This window comes from Bos indicus x Bos taurus, chromosome 27, assembly GCF_003369695.1.
Source record: "Bos indicus x Bos taurus breed Angus x Brahman F1 hybrid chromosome 27, Bos_hybrid_MaternalHap_v2.0, whole genome shotgun sequence".
In the NCBI taxonomy this organism is placed as follows: Eukaryota; Metazoa; Chordata; class Mammalia; order Artiodactyla; family Bovidae; genus Bos; species Bos indicus x Bos taurus.
The window spans coordinates 14,503,750-14,520,310 of NC_040102.1; the positions used below are offsets into that span (position 1 = coordinate 14,503,750).

A 16,561-nucleotide genomic window follows, 5' to 3' on the forward strand; every position below is an offset into this window, starting at 1 on the left:
TGGTGCTGCCCTGCTGTCACACACCTGAAACTAACAGCGGAGAGAAATGTGATCTGAAGCGAGCTGGAGATTCGGTCTAGGCCAGACTCACTTCGGGGACGTAATACACCTATGTCGTGTGCTTATGGGGCCCGCAGGCACACCTGGGGATTTGCTTAAGGTTTTCCCTCCCGTTCCCATCCCCCTACCACCTTTCCAAACGTGGACAAAGTCCTTGCTCCGCATCTTTCCTAGTGTCTGTTGTCGCGTGCTTGTTTTACCTTGTCTCTCTGCCTTTGGTTTTGGCTGGTCTAAGAAGCACAAGTGTTTCAGGAGAAGAGAGAGAGGGGTGGGGATTATATCGCTGAAAAATCCTACAGTTGGAGCGGCTGTTTTTGTGACTCGGGAGGCCCACTGGGCTCTCCGAAGCCCTGCCTTCTGCGATGATTACCTCCTGCTTGCGTCTTTCACCCTGGCCTTGAGATGCGGTGATTCTCCCGCATCTGTGGGACCTTGTGGGGCCGGCTGCCTCATCTCCGCTGTGTTAGTGGTGCCGAGGAAGGAAGAGGAGACGCCGCAGCTTCTGGAATCAGAACAGGATGTAAAAAGATGAAGATGTGCCGGCCCGGTGGGTGAGCAGCATCTCTGTGTCTGCCTCACTCCCAGGGTCCTGCTCTTTCAACCTTTTTGTGTGTAACTCGTGGGATTTGTAGGACATATTCCTTTAAAAATGCACTTTAAAAAAGTATTTATTTATTCGTTTGGCTGCAGTGCTTGTGGTGCAGTTACCCTGCTGAGCGTGCTACGTACGTTTTCATATTTATTCTTCACACAACAGTAGGAGAAAGCCCTTTCCTCCATTTTCCTTGGAGGAAATGATGGCCTCGTAGAGATTTTTGGACTTTGGTCAAGGTAACGCATCTAATAAGTGTTAGATCCAGGAGCTTTCTAATACCTGCAGATGGAGGCAAGTATCTTAGACCCAAGTGTATTCTCCTTCACCACGGAAAAAAGATAGGGTGTTGGAGAGCTCCATTTTTCTTGTATTTCTGAGACAACTTAATTTTTAAATTAATTTTTTTTTTTGGAGTATAGCTGTTTTACAATGTTCTGTTAGTTTCTGCTGAACCAACAAAGTGAATCAGCCATACATTTACATAAATCCCCTCTCTTTTGGATTTCCTTCCCATTTAGGTCACCACAGAGCATTGAGTGGAGTTCCCTGTGCTGTACAATAGGTTCATATTAGTTATGCTTTATACGTAGTGGTGTGTATATGTCAATTTCCCAATTCATCCCAGCCTTCCTTTATCCCCTTGGTGTCCGTATATTTGTTCTCTACGTCTGTGTCTGTTTCTGCTTTGCAAATAAGATCGTTATACCACTTTTCTGTATTCCAAGTATATGCGCTATTATACGGTATTTGTTCTCTTTCTTACTTCACTCTGTGTGACAGACTCTAGGTCCATCCACGTGAGACACCTTCATTTTTCAAAGAATGGGGATTCAAGGCTTCAAACAAGTTCCGCCCCCTTAGCCTATGCCCCCCAAGCAGTAATAATAGTAGCTAACATTTGTAGATGGGTAAACAGTGGTCAGACTTTATTTTTGGGGGGCCCAAAATCACTGCAGATGGTGACTGCAGCCATGAAATTAAAAGACACTTACTCCTTGGAAGGAAAGTTATGACCAACCTAGATAGCATATTCAAAAGCAGAGACATTACTTTGCCAACAAATGTCCATCTAGTCAAGGCTATGGTTTTCCCAGTGGTCATGTATGGATGTGAGAGTTGGACTGTGAAGAAAGCTGAGCACTGAAGAATTGATGCTTTTGAACTGTGGTGTTGGAGAAGACTCTGAATTGAGAGTTCCTTGGACTGCAAGGAGGTCCAACCAGTCCATCCTAAAGGAGATCAGTCCTGGGTGTTCTTTGGAAGGACGGATGCTGAAGCTGAAACTCCAATACTTTGGCCACCTCATGTGAAGAGTTAACTCATTGGAAAAGACCCTAATGCTGGGAGGAATTGGGGGCAGGAGGAGAAGGGGACGACAGAGGATGAGATGGCTGGATGGCATCACCGACTCAATGGACATGAGTCTGAGTGAACTCCAGGAGTTGGTGATGGACAGGGAGGGAGGCCTGGTGTGCTGTGAATCATGGAGTCGCAAAGAGTCGGACACAACTGAGCAACTGAACTGAACTGAACATTTGCAGTGACGTCTCCGTAGCAGGCATCCTCTAAGCAGTTCGTGTGGATTTGTTGATTTGAATCTTACAGCAGCCCTAAGAGTTCTTCTAGCATCCTCATTTTCCAGTTGAGAAAATCGAGACTCAGGTGGTCACACGGTGGGGATTGTTAGTGGCCCAGGGCATTTACCCAGGCAGGCGGCCTCTAGTCTCTGCACCCCCAGCCCTCTGATTGTACCACCCAGGTCCCAGGTCCATGGAGGCTCTGTGCTGTTGGCTTCCTCCTGGCCTTGAAGGAGCCTGGACCCGGAGGCCCCCGTGAAGTCTGGCAGAGGCAGCGCAGCCTAATTGGGATCTGGATGCACGCTCCTGCCTGCTCGGTGCCAACCCCGTGGTTAGGTCTTATTCTGACTTGCTTATTTATGGGCCCTGGGGCTTGGCAAGGAAGGAGCTAGAGGGTCAGACAGTCTGCACCAGAAAGAGACAGATTCTTGCTCCTGTTAATGAGAGTTAAACATCTCAAGGGCTGCTTTTCCCCACCCTGTTCTCCCACTTCCTTCTTTTGGAAAGTGCTCGAACCCTGCCATCAAGCAGATGGCCTTGAGGTGGCTGCTTGACCCCTTGTTCCGTGGGCTCACTAGGCTTCGGACGAGGGGAGGGGACAAATGCTCCCATCTTCTCAAGCTTGGAAAAACAAGTTGGCTTCTTTCCGGCCTGAGTGATCTGCACAGGTTTACTCTAAAGGGAAGGTTTGCTTTCATAAGCTGCCAAGGAAGTTCTTGGGCCATCTCGCTTGGTTTATTTATTTTCTTAATGAATTCAACTTTGGTTTAGGAGTTTGCAGAAGTTCAAGGATAGTCATCAATAACATTCTTACAGGTCGAATTGGGTTCCCTTGCCCAGTTCCTTGAGCTTCCCAGGTGGCGCTAGTGGTATAGAAGCCACCTGCCAATGCAGGAGACATAAAAGACGTGGGTTCGATCCCTGGGTCGGGAATATCCCTTGGAGGAGGGTATGGCAACTCACTCCACTATTTTTGCCTGGAGAATCCCATGGACAGAGGAGCCTGGCTGGCTACGATCCACTGGGTCCAAAGAGTCGGACATGTCTGAAGTGATTTAGCATGCAGCACCCCATTCCTGTGTTGACATTCTAAGCCCTGAGACCTCAGAATACGACTGTGTGTTTTTGTTATTTATTTGGCTACAGAGGGTCTTAGTTGTGGCATGCTGGATCCAGTTCCCCAACCAGGGATCGAACATGGGCCCCCTGCATTAGGAGCTCAGGGTCTTAGCCACTGGACTGCCAAGAAAGTCCCCAGTATGACCTTATTTGGAGGTAGAGTTGTTGCTGATGCAAATAGTTGAGATGAGGTCATCCTTGGGTAGGTGGCCCCTAATCTGATGTCATTGGTGTCCTTGTAAAACAGTGACATCTGAACACAGAGATACACACATGGCGGAACGCCAAGTGAAGACGGGTGATGCAGCAGCAGCCGAGGAAGGCCAGGATGGCCAGCGCACCGCCAGCAGCTGGCCTCCCAGCCCCGAGAAGGAGCCCACCCTGCCCACTCTCTGATCGTGCACTTCTCCAGAACTGTGAGAGAGTTTCTGTGGCTGAAGCTGCTCAGTGTGTGGCTTTTTGTTATGGCAGCCATAGCAAACAGATACAAACTAATTCTTACAAACGAGCGAACAATAAAAATGAAAACATTAGTTAGCCAAGTTGGACGGGCCTGCCTGCGCCTTTGTGGAAAGTGGGCTTTCTTTTTTCCAGTATTGAAGCAACTTAGAATCAGAGGACCTTGGCACTGGGGGGCCTCGGCTGGGGACTGACACGGGGTCTGCAGGGGCACCTTCTGGGCTCAGCCTGAGTCCAGGGTCACTGGCTCACTTCTGCTTCTCTCTACCCACACTTCCTTTCCATTCATTCGTGACTTCAGGTCCTTTGCACAAGATCCATATCCCGGGAATAATCTCTGTCAATTTCTCTCCCCTTTTCTGCCTCTTCCTTTAAGCCTTCCTAGTTTTGATAGCGATGTGCCAGTTCCTTCCTTTCAGCTCTCCTGTACCAGAAGTGAAATCCCCACTCCCATCTGGCAGAAAAAAGACGCCCTGCCCCCAAATTTTAGATTCATCCTCCTCCTCCACCCCTCCAGTTGAAAACCTCAGATTTTATAATTATTAAGACATGCTCCCTGTTTAGAGACAAAAGAAAAAGTGACCTGCTTGATTCCATTTCCAGCAGTGTGCTACTGCTAAGTCACTTCAGTCGTGTCCGACTCTGTGTGACCCCATAGACTCCGCCGTCCCTGGGATTCTCCAGGCAAGAACACTGGAGTGGGTTGCCATTTCCTTCTCCAATGCATGAAAGTGAAAAGTGAAAGGGAAGTCGCTCAGTCATGTCCGACCCTCAGCGACCCCATGGATTGCAGCCTACCAGGTTCCTCTGTCCATGGGATTTTCCAGGCAAGAGTACTGGAGTGGGTCGCCATTGCCTTCTCCTTCCAGCAGTGTAGCAGACCATATATTCTGAAAAGTCTCCTGATTAAAAAAAAAAATCACTATAAATTTCCAGGTGAAATATTTCATAGCATGTTTTGGCTCTTCAGTCTCATAAAACACAAACCCAGCTCCATTCACCTTTCAGTACCACTAGCAACTCATCCTCAGGGGAACTGGCCTCTTCATACTGAGCAGAGAGACTGGTAAACAGAGTAAGTTGCAACGGGGTTTGATTATTTAGAACCGTAAAAGAAAGAGAGATGGGGAGGGAGGGGAAAGAAGCAGGAGGAGGAGGAAGAAAGAAGGGAAGAAGGAAGGAAGGAAAGGCGGGAACTAATCATTGGTCGACAGTCACCTGGGGCCGGTGATGTTTGTAGAGCGTGGGTGGCATCGTTCTCAGGTCTTCTTGTTGTTTGGGAGAGCACAGAGGTAGTGATCCTTAGATTTTTTTTTTCAAGTTCAAGAATGCTTGTTGAAATATCAGGGTAATCACTGAAAGAATGAAAGAAGTCACTAAGAGAGAAAGAGAAGACCTAAATGATTTAACGTGGCACAGTAAAGAACTTCCTGAACTTTTCAGGGATGCGGCCCCTGACGTGGCAGTCAGAAGATGTGGGTGTGTTCAGCCCTGGACCTGGTAGAGGGTGTTAATTAGAATGAATTAAATTAACATTTACTGAGCGCTAGCTGATTGCCAGACACCTATATCATGTAATCCTCAGAACAACCCCATTAAATTGGCACTTAGGTTTTCCCCCATGTTCCAGAGGCAGAGCTGTTGACAGGGCATGTCTGAGGTTGCTCAGCTGGGAAGTGGAGGTGCTGGGATTCAGACACTGACAGATGTGCTCCAGACCATTCACTTTTAGCTCCTAAACTGTTCCACTTTAGCAAAATCCTTGCAGGGAAATCCTTGTTGTTGTTGTTGTTCAGTCATTCAGTCACGTCTGAGTGACCCCATGGACTGCAACACCCCAGGCTTCCCTGTCCTTCACTATCTCCTGGAGTTTGCTCAAACTCATGTCCATTGAGTCAGTGATACCATCCAACCATCTCATCTTCTGTCGTCCCCTTCTCCTCCTGCCTTAAGTCTTTCCCAGCATCAGGGTCTTTTCCAGTGAGTTAGCTCTTCATATGAGGTAACCAAAGTATTGGAGCTTCAGCTTCAGCCTCTGTCCTTCCAGTGAATATTCAGGGTTGATATCCTTTAGGATTGACTGGTTGGATCTCCTTGCAGTCCAAGGGACTCTCAAGAGTCTTCTCCAACACCACAGTTTGAAACATCAGTTCTTCGGCACTCTGCCTTCTTTATGGTCCAACTCACGCATCTGTACGTGACTACAGGAAAAACCATAGCTTTGACTAGATGGACCTTTGTTGGCAACGTAATGTCTCTGCTTTTTAATGTCAAGTTTGACATAACTTTTCTTCCAAGGAGCAAGCGTCTTTTAATTTCGTGTCTGTAGTTATTGTCCACAGTGATTTTGGAGTCCTTGCGTTAGCAAAATTCTAAGTGGGGAGCAGAGAAGACTGTGTTCCTCCAGGATGATTCAAGGCCTCTCCTCTCCATTCTCCCTTCCTAGAGCTGTGAGCCACCTCCCGGAAGCCTGCAGCTGTACACAGCTGGAGGAAGCTTTTGTTCTGATTTCATGGGTACTGCTGAAAGCTCTTAAATTTAAGAGCTTTGGTCATTTGTCCATAAAATCACTTTCTCAAACTTTTCCCCTTTAGTTGCTGAGGTTGTGGTGGTGATTGTAATAGTCTGTCATGACATGTAAAAGCAAATTAGATGTTCTCATAATTGTTGCATACTTAGGACATACTTAGCCTCTCATCCAAGCCAGTTATATTTCATTTGTTGGAAAAAAGATTCATCCTTTAAAATCCATCTGTGTTATAGTGTGGTTTTTCATTTGGCTTGGGAAGCTGGTCTGTGGTGACCTGCAAACAGAATTGAAAGAAAACATTCAAGATCGATTAGTCTGAAGGAGACATGTGGATTTAAGTCTAAATCTCATGCTGCTATGGTGGAGTGTAGGAACAATGCTCTTTGGTGACCTAAAAGGGAAGGAAATCCAAAAAAAGAGGGTATATATGTATACTTTTAGCTGATTCACTTTGCTGTACTGTAGAAACTAACACGTCATTGTAAAGCAAGTGTACTCCAGTAAAAATTAATAAAGGCAAAGAAGCATTAAATAAATCTCATGCACAGTCTGTATAAACCAATCAAGGGAGTCATTTGAGTTGTCCGAAGAAATGTGTCTTCTCTTCTACAGGCATATATATTCATGCTGCTGCTGCTGCTAAGTCACTTCAGTCGTGTCTGACTCTGTGCGACCCCATAGATGGCAGCCCACCAAGCTCCTCCGTCCATGGGATTCTCCAGGCAAGAGTACTGGAGTGGGGTGCCATTGCCTTCTCTGACGTATATTCATAAAACGTACTAATAACTTAGAAATTGGAGGGCTGTTCTGACAATATAAAGAATTCTGTGAACTTCATTTGGACTAACCAAGAGCAATTAACAGATAATCCCAAATCGAGTAACTGCCCACACTCATCATTATGGGGTCAGGAAAAATCCTGGATTGGGAATCTCAAGCGAGGAATTTGGGTTTTTCAACCTCTGTATGACTTGGGGGCAAATCATACTGCCATTAAGTCTTTGTTTTTTTCATCTTTAATTATGATAACAGATCTCGCCTCACTGACCTCAAACCTTATGAAAGTCAATAAGATCCTATGCAGACATAATCCACTGGGGGCTCAAAGAGTCAGACATGACTGAGCAACTAACACACACATACATAGTGAGTCTGAGGGAAAACAAAGTATGTGTAATATTTCTTTATAACCCGGAATCCACTTTACAAATTCATAGGCATTTGTTGGGCTTCTGATAGGAACATTGTGCCATGCCATGACATACTTCAGTTGTATCTGACTCCTTTGCGGCCCCATGGACTGTAGCCCGCCAGGCTCCTCTGTCCATGGAATTCTCCAGGCAAGAATACTGGAGTGGATTGCCATGCCCTCCTCCAGGGGATCTTCCTGACCCAAGGATGGAACCTTCATCTCCTGCATTGGCAGGAGAATTCTTTACCTGCTGTGCCTGGGTATCTTCTTTCTTTTCTGACAGCTATCCAATTCAATAGCACCCACGGTTTCTGTTATTTGCTGGTAGCAGCTCTGTCTACCCCTGGAATTCAGCTTGTTTGGTTATCTGATGCAGAGCAGGATTAATAGATTGAACAAAAAAATCCAGAAAGGGATCAGTTCAGTTCAGTCACTCAGTCATGTCTGACTCTTTGTGACCCCATGGACTGCAGCACAGCCAGGCTTCCCTGTCCATCACCAGCTCCCAGAGTTTACTCAAACTCATGCCCATTGAATCAGTGATGCCATCCAACTATCTCATCCTCTGTCGTCCCCTTCTCCTCCTGCCTTCAATCTTTCCCAGCATCACGGTCTGTTCAAATGAGTCAGCTCTTTACATCAAAGTATTGGTGGCCAAAGTATTGGAGTTTCAGCTTCAACATTAGTCCTTCCAATGAACATTCAGGACTGATTTCCTTTAGGATGGACTGGTTGGATCTTGTTGCAGTCCAAGGGACTCTCAAGAGTCTTCTCCAACACCACAGTTCAAAAGCATCAATTCTTTGGCACTCAGCTTTCTTTATAGTCCAACTCTCACATCCATACATGACTACTGGAAAAACCATAGCCTTGTCAAAATTGGCTGTTTTTTTCTTGATGCCTTCTCCTTGCCAGCAGTGAATGGGTACATTTATAGGTTTACCTCAGATCTTCACTCTAAGAGAGAGATTATTACCATCACAATGGAAACAAATAGAACTCAAAGACTGACTTTCCCCAGGCCCCCAACAAAGACATGTCTCCTTGGCATCACCATACCTCACCGCCCTCTGTTACTCTGACTGTCATTAGTCTGGCCTAGAGATGGTTGCTGGGATCCTGCCAACCTGCTCCAGCCCCCGTTGTCCGAAAGACTCCAGCCCCTCTTGAGTTACTTCTCCTTGGTGAGTTCTTGCATCCCCAAACAACTGCTTTCTTTGGGAGTAGAATTCACTGGGCACCATGATTCAATATAGCCCTGTTGGAAGTGGGTTATAGGTGACGATGGACCTAGGTGGAGAGACTAAGAGAAATTCAGCTTAGATTTTGATAAGAATGAAAAGACTGAAATATATGTGCAGTCTCATCATTCTTATGACCTCTCCTAGATGTGTTTTACCCCATGGATTTATCACCTGCCACCACCAGTCTAGATCTGTTGGCCAAAATGTGAAGTGGTCCTATGGATAGAGCTTGATGAGAAATTTGGCTTTTTTTTTTTTTTTTTTTGGTAGATTTACAAGGGGTGTTTGTACATGAAAGGCTCTGAGAAGTCCAGCATATGTTGTAACTTGAACATATCTTCTGAACTTAGGCTTCTTTTTAGCCTTGTTTACTTCTCCGTATAGAAGAAAAGAGGCTTCCCTGGAGGCTCAGTGGTAAAGAATCCACCTGCCACTGCAGGAGACCCAAGAGACGCGGGTTTGATCCCTGGTCCAGGAAGATACCCTGGAGTGAGAGATGGCAACCCACTCCAGTATTCTTGTCTGGAAAATCCTGTGGACAGAGGAATCTGGCAGGTTTTGGCCAAGGGGTCGCAAAGAATCAGATACGACTTGGCTACTGAGCAACAACAACCACTGAACTTACAATGGAAACGTCTTTTCAAGTCATATTTGGTAACATATCTCAGGACAAGTGTTCCCCAGAGGAAATTATCTGTTGCGAGCTGTGAACCTAAATGCCAGCAGTGTAATATCTGTGCTGGCAACCATACAGGAGGTCCACACAGGGATTGAGCATCTTCTCAGACAGACAATAAATGCTCAAGCTTTCTGATAACGTTAAAGCTAGCAGTTTGGGGTCTGGGTGAAGGAGGACAAAATATATATAGTAAATACATGATAGTCCACCTTATTAGCTGTTTTTGGATGCCAAAATATCCCAGGTCATATGAGTGTGCATACATGAATATAGACATATATCACGTGGGCTTCCCAAGTGGCACATTGGTAAAGAATCCACTTGCCAATGCAGGAGACTCAGGTTCAATCCTTGGGTCAGGAAGATCCCCTGGAGAAGGAAATGGCAACCCACTCCAATATTCTTGCCTGCAAAGTCCCATGGACAGTGGAGCCTGGTGGGCTACCATCCATGGGGTTGCAAAGAGCTGGACACAACTTGAGCGACGGAGCACACTGAATGCATTGCATAAGAAATTTTCCCAGTCTTCCAGCTCAGAAACTTCTGAAAGAGCCTCAGTCTCCTGGGACACACTGTTTTCCATATTCCGTTTAGGTTCATAAGTTGAGCCATACAAACGTCCGATTTTAAGCTGTGTATATGTATGTATCTTTTGACTAAGCACACTTTTCAGGTTAAATTGTTAATATCTTTTTCAAATTGTATTTCAAGAAGCAGCAGAAAGATGAATGACTATCAGACTCAGAATTCTGATTTTTTAAAAATATTTATTTATTTGTTTGGCTGTGCTGTGTCCTGACTGGGGCCTGTGAACTCTTAGGTGTGGTGTGTGGGAATCTAGTGTCCTGATCTGAGAAACAGAGACTTAGCCACTGGGCCACCAGGGAAGTCCCCAGAATTCTGATTTTTATTTAACAAATATTTTAATCACAAAGTTCGATGCACATGTCACAGCATACATAAATATGTAAGCACCCGTTTCCTTTCTGCAGACTCAGCTCTCTTACCATACCAAAGGGGGACTTTTTGTGTACAGCAAAGATCACTTATAGATATTTAGATCTTCAATGAATGTTCAGTGTACTAGATATACAGATTCAAAATACCAAATTTTCCCTTATAGAGTTATAACTTGGAAAACCAAAATTTCCTTCAGTTTTTATAATCAGCATTATTTGTTTGTACATTTGGTATTTTAAAGATGATCAAATAAAAACTGTAACTCTCAGTGGGCCTTTGAAAAGCACTGGATCAACTCAAACTAAAGACTAAAATCCCTTTACTCAATAATTAAAACACAGTTATGAAAGACTTCAAACCAAATCTTTCAGAGTACTTAATCAAGCTTCCTTAGTCATCATATCTGAGCCAGTTACTCTGAGCCACTGGGCACAGCCATGAACAAAGAAGAACAATGAACTGCAATGAGCAAAATAAAAGTATCCCTTGCCTTCATGGAGTTTACATACTTGTAACTATTAAATTCATTCACCTCTTGTAAATCTAATAAACCAAAGTTTTAAATGAGGAGCATATCAAAGTAAAAATTCTGACTTTCAACTTAAACCTACAAGTCTAAAATCAGAGTTGGCCCTTGAACAACACAGGTTTGAACCACCCAGGTTCAGTTATAAGTGGGTATTTTTCAATAGTAAATACTATATGGTCTGTCCATGGTTGATTAAATCTGAGAACTATGGATGGGATGGCAGCTATAAATTATACTTGAATTAACCCAGTTGTTCCAGGGCCAACTGTATACATTTGAATTAGAATCACAAAGCAAATGTTTGTCTAATTAGTGTCACTAATCTATCCGATATGTAAATACCAAAGGTACAAATGATTCTTAAGCCTGATTAAAAAATTACAAATACTGTGAAAGTGATTTGTTATATCGTTTTCTCTATTTAATTCTAAACTGTCCTACTAGGAACCACTGGGATTACACAGTTGAGCTTACTTAATGAACAGGTCATGACCCAGATACTTGATTGTCTCAAGTAGGTTGAGAGATTTGAAACTAGGACTGGAGACCTAGAAGTTGTGTATGACCAGAGGGAATCTTTCCACAGGACGGACGCACACACCGAGTCTGATTTTAACAGTGGCTCTAGTGATGCGACTCCACTTCTCCGTGGCATTGGTTTCACAAGATGTTGTTTGCTAGATTCAAGTCTTACCTTCATAACTTTTTTTGATGTTGCCACTTACTTTGGATGGATAATTTCTTAACAGCCCCAATCTCCTGCTTTACTGATTTGATTCAGCTAAGCCACCCTATTTACTGCCTGGTTCTTCTGTGTCTGGCTATTTGGCTTTGGCTCCGAGAACGTTCTCTTTTTTGAGTATGGACACTGGGTGATATCACTGCTCTGCAAAGTGGAGCTGTAACTCTCCTCCCAAAATAACTATCAACCCACCCTCATTCCTTTATACCAACAATGAATCAGTTTTTCAGTTTTAAGTCATATGATTCAAATTCAAATCAAACCCTCCAGAAGAGCCCTGGATGACCCCTTCCCTAAACAAATTCCCTCTTCTAAGCCCTTTTTATATAGAAAATTTAAAACTATCATTGCTTCTTTGCTTAAAACCCTTCATTGGCTCACTTACTACAATAGAATTCGAAACCCTTAACAGGCCCTGCAAGCCCTTGCATGATCGGGCTCTTGGCTTCATCCATGATCTCATCATGTGCCTTCCCCTTACGCTCCAATTCCAGCCACACTGGCCTCCTTTCATGTCTTCCCACGGAAACCGAGATGCTTTCCTACCTCAGGGCCTTTGCATGCACTGTTCCCACTTTCTGAAACATCATTCTCCCCACTCTTTGCTTGGATGACTCCATATCCTGTAGGTCTCAGGTTAACCATCATTTTTTCATAGAGGTGATTCTTCTTTGTAGACCTCAACACAATCGGTGTATTTATTTGCTTACTTCTTAGACCGTAAGTTACATGGGGCCATGTGTGGTGTTCTGTTGGCCTAGCACCCATCACAGCATATACTAGTCAACAATAATTTATTGAATGAATAAGTATCACAGTTGCAATGTGTGTGTGTGTGCTCAGTCACACAATTGTGACCCTGTGGACTGTGGCCCAGCAGGCTCCTCTGTCCTTGGGATTTCCCAGGCAAGAATACTGGAGTGGGTTGCCATTTCCTCCCCTAGGGGACCCTCCCAACCCAGGGATCTAACCCAGGTCTCCTGCATCTCCTGCACTGGCAGGATTCTTTATCACTGAGCCACTTGGGAAGCTCACAGCTGTCACAACAATCACCACTAGCCTTCAGTTACAACTATTATAATCATTCATAGAACCACTTTTGGCTCATGGGAGGTAGAGTAATTGTTTGTTGAATTGGGTTGAGATATCTAAATGTCAGTATCTCATGCACCCATTAATACAATTATTTTTATTACCTTTATGGTTCTTTACACATTTAGTCTTCTATAGCTTCTAAAGCTGGAGGCTTTCTGTTCTTAGCCGTCTTCTTACAGTAAAGAAGACATTTTAGCATGCCTTTTGGGGAACTGTCCTTTTCTAACTTTTAAAAAATGTCACTGAACATTAGCTAATTGGTGTAGGGTTGGTACTAAATCTTGGTTAGTGTAAATACACGTTCTATAGGCTGCTTAGTGATTTTTATTTGTTTACCCTAGTTTCCCGAGAGAGGCTTATGAGTAACCCTAGCCCCAGGTTACAGAGGGCAGCCCGGAGATGTTGAATGGAAGTTCTAGATTCTATCATGTTTGTGGCTTAAGCTCCGCCCTCTACTGTGTCGTTCTCCAAGAACCTTGCCCCCTTCCCCCACCCCACCCCAAAATTAATGCCTTGGAAAAGCACTGAATTGTGCCAAGACTCCTGAATCTTAACCATTTAGGACTTGGTGGCTTTTTTTTTTCTTTGCGGGGGAGGGGCTTTTTTTTTTTTTTTTTTTTTTTTGCGGTATCAACCTCATATCCCCGTCTCTGTACCTTGGCACCTGCGAAGATGAAAAAACAGCATAAAATACTATTTTGAACGTTGCATCGTCACTCACGGAAAAAGGCGCAAAGGCGTAAGAAAAATCGGCTTTATTTTTGTTGTTTACAACACCTCGGCGTTTTTTGGAAACCCGAAGAAGGTCAGGGTTGCTGGGGAAACGGCCGCAGGGCCGCGCGGTCGGGGTTCGCCGCAATGTGCCCGCGCGCCTGCGACTCGGCATGACCCCCGCGCCCCTGGCCCTGCGCCCCGGCTGGGGCGGCGCATAGCCCCCTCCTCCCGTCCCGCGCCGCGCGCACTGTTGTCCTTGAGCGATTGGTTGGTTGGACCAGAAACAGCTGTGCAGAGCTGAGCCGTGCAGAGGGGCTGTGGACCTGAATGCAGGCTGTCGGGCTGGGAGTGACTGACCCCGGGGGCTCGAGGGAGAGAGGGGACGAGTCGGAGCCGCCTCCGCCGCGCTCTCCCGGCAGCGTGGAACCAGGTGCCCGGGCGCTGGCGGCGGTCTGAGGAGCTCCGGGTTGGCGCCCCCTTCCCCCGGCTCTAGCTGCCTTCGGGGTTGGTGCAGGTGGGGGCCAGGCAGGGCACCGCGGATCGCCCCGTTCCCACTGACCGGTTTCTCTTCCTTTCTGCGAGGGGGAGGCGCTAACCCTCAAAAAAATGTAAATATCCAGGCGCGGACTCCGGGCTGGGGCACCAGCCGAGTTCCCAACGCCGCCGCCGGGTGTTTTGCATGGAAATTGAGAAGCCAGACAGGATCGGTGCTCTAACTTAATGCAGCTCTGCGATTAGCAGGAGGCCGGGCACCTTCCCGGCTCCCTGTCCATCAATAGCCTTTCTGCGCGCTCGCGATCGCCGAGCCGCGGTGCCGCCGTGCGGGGTGTCGACCGGCAGATGCCGCATCCTTGGCAGCCATGGCTCCCGTCGCCGCCGCGGCCAGTAAGTAGGAGCATGCATGTGTAAGGGGGGGCACATGCGTGTCGGCGCGCGCGCGCACACACACACACACGCACACACGCACGCACACCACCCGGAGCCTCGGAAGGAAGGAGGAAGACCGACGAGGCGCTGCAGTTGCGAGGACGACTCGGGCTCTTCGTGAATTCGGCAGGAGCCGGCCTGGCGCAGCTGCTGACTGCAGAGCCTGCCCCAGATCGTGGGCACACGCGCCCCCAACCCCCTCACCCGAGCCTCTGGAATGAAGACTGCCTCCCGAGGACTGCAGGGGAGGCAGAGCCAGCCCGTGCCCGGGACTGCGGGCCGCGCGGCCGGTAGGCCCAGGGGGACACGACTTGGACGCTGTCATCCCCACGCCTGGCTCTGAGCTGCCCGGTGCCGAGAGGGTCTGCCGCCGCCCCCTCCGGCTTCCCGGGCGCCCGATCCCGGGTCAACCCCGGAGGCCCCGGCTTCCTCATTTGTTTGGGGCTTTTGTGCCGGGGGCTCACAGTTGGCTAAGCACTCCAGCGCTGAATCGGGCCATTGTCTGCGCTCCCATTGCTTCCACGCTGCAAGTCTCGGCGCCCCCACCCCGCCCGCCCCGCTCCCCGCCTCCTCCTGGCCGGGGAGCCTCCTAACGTGCCTTTCCCCCCCCAGGAATCTGGAAGCTATAAGCCGGGCGGATTGCAAATGAAGTGTAATGCATTGTGGGACGTGTGTAAAATCGGAGCCTTCGCCGTGGGGGTGTGTGGGGGCGTGGGGAGGGCCGGACCCGCCGCTGGCGGTGTAGACGCCGACGAGGAGGGGCTGGGAAAATGAGCGCAGAGTCCGCCCGGGTCGTGCCCGCCGTAGACGGATGAAGCCGCGCACTGCGCCCTGGCGCTGAGGCCCGGAGGATCGGGGGCGGCGGGACGCCCTCTCCACCATGAAGAAGACCCGGAGCACAACCTTACGGCGCGCCTGGCCTAGCTCGGATTTCTCGGACCGGGCCTCGGACCGCATGAGGTCCCGCAGCGAGAAGGACTACCGCCTGCACAAGCGCTTCCCCGCGGCCTTCGCGCCCCAGGCTTCGCGGGGCTACATGACATCAGGTTGGTAACCGCGTTTCTGCCCCCGCGGGCCGGGGCCGCGGGGTGTGCTCGGGTCCTTCCCCGGGAAGGGACGCGCGGTGATGGATGCGATAAGTTATAGGGAACGCAGGGGCAAAAAAAAAAAAAAAAATTAGCTCCCATCCACCATTTTGTACCTCCGCAAGATCCACAGCAGGCCCTCTCAATATGGGGTTGGAGAGCTGTTAGTTAGGTAAAATCTGGGAGGGGGACGCGCCAGGCGTTTTGGCTGCACGGATAGATGACCGCCAGCCTGGGCGCCCAGCCTCCCTGGGCTCGTGGAAGAGCCGGCGTCCGCGGTTGCCCTCAGTACCGGGCTGGCTCGCTCCCGCTCGGTGGCCAGTTATTATATCCTACCGGGTATTTAAACAGCCCTTCTTGCTTACAAGGGAACAGGTTCCATGCACAGTTTTGGATGGTTTGAGTCAGGGGAGAGGTTGCAGTCAGGCTGGTCGGCTTGCTTGCACGCAGGGAGCTGTGTCGCGGCTCATTGAATGCATTCGGTGGGGTAATGGTGTGTATGCGGATTGAATGCTCACATGATTCTGCGTGCATTTAACATATGTTGCTTTGAATTAGGTTGTATGGGAAGAATGGAGGCTGTGTCATGTGTTTGCATGCCAGACAGGAAAGACAGACAAGACGGTAAATGAGGATGAAGGCTTCAGAAAGGGTTGCGTCTTAAAGCGCATAGAAGCCTTTCTGAAGGCGCCAGTTAGTTTCCTTTGGAAATGCAGCGGAATGGCTTTGCTTGTGTGTCTTGGGAACCCAGGGATAAAATACCTGAAATGCTGAAGGAGGAGGACTGTAAGACTCTTTTCTCCTTGTTTTCTTCTTACTGTTGACTTGTTGACTACTTGTATGTAGCGATGTGTAAGACACCAATTTTGGTTGATTTGGTTTTCATTCGGAATGAATTCATTTTCTTTGAAACAAAATGTCATGGAAGAACTGAGATTATATTTGAAAACACATCCTGTACCAGACCATTTTAAATCCTGGGAAGATTGCTTTAAGCTTACAGTTGGTACTTAAAGTGTAGCTCTACTATCTTTCTCCTAAAAATAGCAAGTTG

At 47.5% G+C, this 16,561-nt stretch overlaps 1 protein-coding gene across 3 annotated transcripts in view; it reads left to right on the top strand.

Annotated features, from left to right (window-relative positions):
- Nucleotides 1-16,561, top strand: part of STOX2 (storkhead box 2) — a 197,594-nt gene that overhangs the window by 74,967 nt on the left and 106,066 nt on the right. The window contains exon 1 of one of the 3 annotated variants that reach the window (XM_027530123.1): nt 14,485-15,468. The exons of 1 other annotated variant lie outside the window; for it this stretch is intronic. In XM_027530123.1, coding sequence (XP_027385924.1) covers nt 15,303-15,468 — 166 coding nt within the window. In that variant the 5' untranslated portion in view covers nt 14,485-15,302. Of the gene's footprint in view, nt 1-14,484; nt 15,469-16,561 lie in introns of those variants that run through there. One more of the 3 variants, XM_027530124.1, reaches the window with a different exon arrangement.